The sequence below is a fragment of the Triticum aestivum genome, chromosome 5A (assembly GCF_018294505.1).
Source record: "Triticum aestivum cultivar Chinese Spring chromosome 5A, IWGSC CS RefSeq v2.1, whole genome shotgun sequence".
NCBI classification, from domain to species: Eukaryota; Viridiplantae; Streptophyta; class Magnoliopsida; order Poales; family Poaceae; genus Triticum; species Triticum aestivum.
Genome location: NC_057806.1, coordinates 563255686 through 563263002, shown reverse-complemented (window position 1 = coordinate 563263002; position 7317 = coordinate 563255686). Strand labels below are relative to the sequence as shown.

General features: G+C 40.2%; 1 protein-coding gene across 1 annotated transcript; it reads right to left on the bottom strand.

The window, feature by feature from the left end:
• Positions 1-1862: 1862 nt before the first annotated feature.
• LOC123107700 (BTB/POZ domain-containing protein POB1) lies at positions 1863-5789 on the bottom strand. Its single transcript, XM_044529646.1, has 5 exons — positions 5459-5789; positions 4129-4223; positions 3986-4049; positions 2762-3041; positions 1863-2665 (listed from the first exon to the last, which is right to left on the bottom strand). The coding sequence occupies exons 1-5, from the start codon at positions 5619-5621 to the stop codon at positions 2050-2052; spliced, it is 1218 nt and encodes a 405-aa protein (XP_044385581.1). The 5' UTR covers positions 5622-5789; the 3' UTR covers positions 1863-2049.
• Positions 5790-7317: the final 1528 nt, after the last annotated feature.

The following is a 7317-nucleotide window of genomic DNA, read 5'->3' as shown; positions in this document are numbered from 1 at the left end:
CTACCATGGCACATACAATATTTCAGTTTCCATGGCACCTACAACAGAAGTGCCATGGCACCTATATATTGTATTTACCTATGGTCTAATAAAATAATTCTACCATGGCTTTTGACATTTTTTTCTTTGTTGTGATGTTCTTATGTTTTCTCCATGGCATTTTTTCAGTGAGCATGGCAATTTAATAGATATAGCATCTGCCATGACAAAGGCATTTTCTGAAATTTCTGTTAGCTATAACATGTCAATTCCATGGCATCTTTTTAGAGATTTTTGTTTATACTATGCTGATGTTAATATTATTTCCCCATGGAATTTTTTAGAGAATTCCTTGGCAATTGTTGTTTAGTAATGTTTCCGGGACAATTTCATAGATTATACTCTAAAGAAGGCAATTCTTTTGGTAAAGCGACATGGCACACTTTAAACATTTGAATTGGTATTTTTCTGAAATTTCTGTTATCTAGAACACGCCAGTTTTGTCAAAATTCCTGGTTTTTGTATTTTTTTGTAGAAGCTTGGCATTTTCATTTTAAAAAGCATGGTGATTTTATTGTAGAAGCATGGCATTTTTTTGTAAGAGCATGACATTTTTTGTACAAGCATGGCATTTTTTATTTTGAAGAGCATGTCATTTTCATTTTAAAGAGCATGGCGTTTTTCATTGTAGAAGCATGGCATTTTTTAGCATAAAGAGCTTGGCATTTTTTTTATTTCGAAGAGCTTGCCATTTTCATTTGAGAGCATGGTATTTTAATTGCAGAAGCCACAAATGGCATGATTTTAAGCCCACCACTGGTAAGTTGCTAGATTACCAGTGCTTACCATTGGCAGGCGCTAAAGTGCACCAATCACTAATGTTACCCCAAAGTGTTTTCCAGCAGTGAATATATGAAGGATGACACTTACTCATTCATATCCAAGTACACATTCCAGAAATAGCACTTTTGATAAATCTGTTCTTCTGCTTGTTTGGGACCTTTGAATCTCACAAAAAGAGATAATGATTGCATATTCAACGTAGCAATCAAGCAAGTTTCATCATCCATGTGAAAGATGTGAATAATTGATCAATTGTTACTTTAAACTTTTTTGCAAAAAAAGCTTGTTACTTTAAACTAAGGCTGAAGCATCACACGGTAAAGAACCATAGATAACTGCCCTTAAGCAGTACGAATCTCCCCAGCCTACAGACCTATAACATACAAACTTTTCTTAATCTTTAAGTTGTCCAATGGCTCAACTTGAATGTATGATGTAGTTTGGGTGGGTTTGCTACATCCTAATCTTTAAGGTGATGCTACATCCAAATAAATATGCAACTACAGATTTGCTACACTTTTTTTTTGCAGGGAGATTTGCTACACTTTAATTTGGGATACAGACAACATATGCTCTTTGATTACTGTTGTTCTGCAAAAATTACGTCAAAGAAGCTCAACTACTCAACACCTCAAAATCTAAAACTAAAAAAAAAACTTCTATATAGTATCGGATCCGGATATGTGCACGTAGATCGTGTGCTTAGTTTCCAGGGAGCACACATTGCAAGCAACAGACCTGACAAAATTGAACTTTACATCAGCATTTTTTTAGGCAATTTACAGCAGCATTCTGCCCTTGGGGCACAACATATCAACTGCCATAGAGTATGAACTAGAAAATAGTGAAAGATAGCCATGAACAGATGATCACATAATATGCATTCAAAGGGTCACAAGTCCATCGAGTCAAAGAGGCCATCAGCATTCAGCAAGGTATACCAGCCAACTTACGACAAAGTGCACATTAACTGTTCAGCGACTTCGCTGGATATCAAAACTCACACGCAAACTTGACAGTTTGCGTCTGGTAAGAATCCGTGACACAATGAAACCTTCAGCATCAAACTCTAGATGTTCAGAAGCTACATTGCAACATTACCAGTCACCAAAAGAGAGCAGAGCAAATGCTAGCATTGTTCACCTAGTTCATATGTTAAAAGAACAGGGGCTTCTCCTCGCTCATCATGAATGAAGCACATCATGCTAGTGGCTAATGCATGCATCACTACGGCTGCGGCGTTATCTTCACATGAACTCGAATATGGAGTTTGTCATCAATGAAGAAGGGGCTATCGTCAGGAATGACCTCTGACCAAGGAACACTGCATCCAAAACCTTGCGTACAACCGGTGGTGGTGGTGTGCCTCCACAAGGTGGTGAACTCCAGCGACGGTGTTGTTTTTACCTCAATATCATAATCTACTGTCCCCCTTACTAGGCCCTTGTCTTCTAGCTTCTGTATTATGAGGACAAAAGAGTTGGACGGCTCCATTCTACGGTGTGCTGAGAGAAAGAAACCATGCCCCGCACAATAGAATGGTGGCGAGCGCATCGATCCTGATGGGAAGCTCCCAGAGCAGTGCTCACGCTTTAGACTGAAGTTAATTATACAAGACGGCTGATCAATTAGGATCACATTGGTCATGCTACGCCGTAGTGGCACCATTGGAAGTAAACTTGAACTTAAAATCTCGCGTCTTTGTTCTGAATTTGGGTACTGCAAGTCGGCCCACCTGAGCACAAAGTCATAGACGGATTTTTCAGATGCAACCCCAGGGAGATTCCATGATAAGATGGCCACAATCCCAGCGAGGGGAATCCTCATCAGTTCATCTTGGAATCTGAAATGCAACAAAACCATGCAATGCTCGATATAATGATTTTGTGACAACAATATCCACATGTTCACTGATAAAGGAAAAAAGGGGGTTACTTACTTTGTTGACAGGAATTTCTTGTATCTTTTAGCAAGGAATTTCTTGGCTGCCTCTGACAGGTCAGCTGCCATTGAAATGGAACATGGGAGATCTAGGCACCTCACTGCGGATTCTAGGGTCATAGGCAGGCCTATGAGCCGCTGACCGCAAAGCTTGATGCACGAAACGACATCAAATTTGTCAGCAGCCATCAAGATATCAACCAGAAGAGTGGACTCAGTTGTTGGTGTCAACCTTCCATTGTACATAAACCGTAAAAGCTCCATAAAGGCATTTTCCTCTGTTCCAAGTAAGGAATGAAAGCAAGGAGACATAAGAACAGTCCAATATATCACAATCAGTAACAGTTAAGTAAAGGAGTACAAAAGGAAAGGGATAGCTATTGTTTTAGTGGTATGCTTCAGTCTAGCGAAATAGAGATTTGATTCGTTAGACTTCGGTAAACAGTTTAATTCCTAATTTTAATGTGCATGGCTAAATCCCTTATGCATGAAAAGTATTAATCCCTAGAAGTTAGGATCTCCACAGCATCCTTCCTATAAAGAGCTACTACTCTATCTTTATATAAACGGTGAGCTACTCCGTATATGCTTAGTTTGCACAATTGGATGGTCTGTCCTCTGTATGTTTATTGGCCAGAAACTGGAACATATTGTACTCGTATGTATTCATAATTTTTTGAGACGATTTTATACAACTTTGTACACCAATATAGATGTAGTAAAATGCATGCAGATGAATAAGAATCCTTAAATAGAGGAGATTCCCTAAATAGAGGAGAAACCTTAATTAGAGGAGACAGCTTTCTATTCGGTCTATTTCTCCTCTTGCATGTTGTGCCGTGAGAATTAGCAAGCTCGTACACGTTAAAATTATCAAGTCCTTGATGACATATAAAAGTAAGACTACAATTCCCTTTGCAACTGAAGGGTGTGCTTTAATCTCAGCCACTATCTGCATCGAAAGTCCAGTGAGTTTGAATAATCAATTGAGGAAACTTGTCATGCACAAGAAAATCCATTTGGTAGGCAAATTCTGTAGGGGAAATGAGAATAGCCAATTCATTATCAAAGTAGAAAGTTGTGGCACGAAACTCCAAAACAAGCCTCTCTACAATAATCACATTTCTTGAATAAATAAATAATAAATAATACAATCACAATAGCAAACTAGAGTCATCAGTTATAATAAGACGAGGAAGAGTACAGCGTACACTTGAGTTACCTGAATCAGCAATTCTAACTGTTGACTGCCTCTGACCAGATTCTTTCATGCCATTTGAGAAAAGCTAAGAAGCACGAAGCTTATAAGAAATACGAGTCAACTGATTATAGACCAAATGCATTTCAGAAGATCATCAGAATCACCTTGAAAAAGAAAGAACTTTTTGCGGCGAGAATCACTGAACTGATATGTACAGTCTTGACTCGTAAAACTGGTGTATTACCTTCTCCATCCTCACCTGCGAAATACAGGTCAGATAAATCTAGAGGAACATGCAAAACTAGGGGAGAAGAAGGCACATAAGATAATTACTAGACGAGAATTTTGCTTTTAAAAATGTCTGGAATATCATGTTCGCTGTGTGTCAGATTCATTGAATCAACCCTTTAGATAGGCGGGAAAACTTTAACATCATGAAAACAGGATATTCACTGAGTTGCATCAAGCCTAATAAGCATGCTAGAGCATCATGAATGTTACCCCCAGGATTCTATTAGAATTTTCCATGAATGCACTCAATTAACAAAGGTAAAAGACGAGACATTACTAGAATCGCCCTTTTTGCCGAGTTTCAAAGAAACTCGGCAGAGCCCATATTAAACTCGGTGAAATCTTCACCGAGTGCCGACCTAGGCGCTCTGTATTCGGCTGGACGGGGCCCGGCAATCATTAATACTGCCGAGTTCTTTCTATCACGAACTCAGTCAATATTTAAACATTATTTGTCGAGTTCCTGTTAGAAAAAACTCGGCGAACTACACTGTCTAGGCCACAGTTATATGGCCGGCAAACATTATGTTGCTCGTATTTACTAATAGGCAGCCAAGTTCATCAGCGGATCATACTATTACAGTACCAACATGCCAGTGTATACTATAGTCCACATGTGTTCGTACTAATTAAAAGTGTTTGTCAGTATGCTAATTTTGACATTAGATGCTTCAACACAACAAAACAGAAATAGAGGTGAACCAGAAACAGAACACAGACTAATGATGACCTCAAATTTGGAACAGTAAGCAGAATTATGGGGTGTTCTAGGGACTTGGGGAGCTCCTCCCTTCACACCTCCTCACTACATATATCAAGGGTGACACCTGCTCATATAATCATGAAAAAACATACCAGGAGAACTTTGAACAACTCGAGATCCAAAACTAAAGACCTAATCGGTTGTATTTAGGATAACATTGTACCTCCTTGCCCATTTCTAAAAAAATATAAGGCAGAAAAGAGAAAATCCACCACAAATCCAGATCCTAATGGCGTGAAAGAAGATAAATTTACATCCATGAGGGAGAAATTGCACAGCGAAAGGAAGGCGCATAACGATATAATCGATCGACACTTTGATGCAGGCACCTTCACGGCGATGGAGCTTTTACGGTTTATGTACTGCGAATATTCTAATGGCTAGAATCTACTGCGAATATTCTAATGGCTAATGGTACTACTGTGCCTGTACGTACGCACCTTCACGGCGGCGCTTCCGGCCAGCGCCGACGACCTCTATCCGCAGGACCCTGTCGGAGAAGGCCTCGTTGTCGAAGGCGAACTCGAAGCCCGCGTCCACCTCCGCCTCCCCCGCCGTCTCCAGCACCGGCGCCGCCCCCGATGACGCGTCGCCTCCGGCCATGCGCGTGCGTAGCCGCCTCCGCCACCCCTGCCCTCTGGGAGCGCCGGTGGCCGTACCCTAGCTAGCTGGCACGGCGGCGGAGGAAGAAGGGACAGGCGAGGCGACTCGAATAACGAGGCGGTGCGCCGGTGTGGGGTTGGTCTTTCGCACGAAGGGGCCAAGGTTCAAACGAAATTTTCACCAAGTCTCTGAAAGTTTGGTGGGTACCAAAATGTTTGTAAGCTCGAAATTTCGGGACAGAATCAAATCAAATTCAAATTCAGCGAAGATCCATTAAAACTAAGTGAATTTAATAGATCGACTTTCAAAAGGGTTTGTTCAAACTTTCGGAATTCGGATATTTTGGTAAGGTCTACATTTTTGTCTGTCACTAAAATTTAAACCTTCGAAATATCCAGTGACCTCGATTTTTCTTCTGGATTTTAGGGTAACACAAGAAGTACATATGAATACATGGTATGCGAAAATGTTACTTCCTCCGTTCTCATATTACAATGCACATTGGTTTTCACAAAAGTCACAAATCACAAACTTTAGCTAAGCATATAACATATGAAAATATATTTCATAATAAATTCAGTGACGATCAGCTACAACTAAGTAAATTTAATAGATTGAATTCTGAAAGAATTTTTTTTCAAACTTTCGGAGTTCGATATTTTGGTAAGGTCTAAATTTTTGTCTGTTACTAAAGTTTAAACCTTCGCCAGTGAGCTTGATTTTTCTTTTGGATTTTAGGGTAACAAGAAGTACATGTGAATACATGATACGTGAAAATGCCCCTCCCGTCTCATAGTATATATTGGTCTTCACAAAAGTCAAACTTCTCAAACTTTAGCCAAATTTATACACACAAAAAATTATCTATATCTACAATAAGTCAATAACAAATACTCTCTCCGTCTGAAAATAATTGTCGAAAAAATGGATAAAAATGAATGTATCTAGTATACGTCTATATACATCCATTTCTCCGACAAGTATTTCCGGAAGGAGGGACTATATACTATGTGAAAATAGATTTCATGATGAATCTAATGATATTGATTTGGTAGTTGGATGTTGATAATCCTTTCTATAAAATTAAGTTTCATTTTAGAAAATCTAAAACACACTATATTTCGGTACGAAGAGAGTATTGTACAAGCACTTGGGAGTCTAGGTTAACCACTTCCCACGCGCCATCGGTTGATGCCCATCCCGCATGGACCTTGGCACACCGGTTGGATCCTTCGTTGAGAGCACTCGTGCTAGTCTTAGCGGGAGTTCTGTTGCCCACATGTCCAGAGCCAAACTTCCACGTGAGACAATGCCACCACATCCCTTGAATCTTGTGCACGAGAAGCACTCAGAGCTCTTGCCTTCATTTGGAAGGAGGGCCCACTACCACCACAATAACGACCGAAGACAATGGTGGCCAGAAGGACCGCATGGGGAGGGGAGCCCTTATCGGTGGTAAGGTTAGGGTTCTCTGGTCACCCAAAGAGAGCGACACAGGAGCTCGGGGTTCTCAATGAAATGTTAGTTTTTCTGCAACACTAACTTAATTTGAGGTGACAAGGTCGCAACAAGGTCGAGATCTATGGTTCCCTTCCATTCCAAGACATGCTTAACTCCAAGGCCAACATGCAACATAAACATCACTCTCGAATAGCAATTGCTCGTGCAACAGTCACCCCTTGGATCATCAAGCATT

Excerpts from the sequence above, each read along its gene's own strand:
- LOC123107700 (XM_044529646.1), bottom strand. The coding sequence starts at position 5,621 with ATGGCCGGAGGCGACGCGTCATCGGGGGCGGCGCCGGTGCTGGAGACG. Across the intron at positions 3,042-3,985 it reads AGTTAGAATTGCTGATTCAG|AGGAAAATGCCTTTATGGAG; the intron begins GTAACTCAAGTG and ends TACTTGGAACAG. Across the intron at positions 2,666-2,761 it reads AAGAAATTCCTGTCAACAAA|ATTCCAAGATGAACTGATGA; the intron begins GTAAGTAACCCC and ends GTTGCATTTCAG.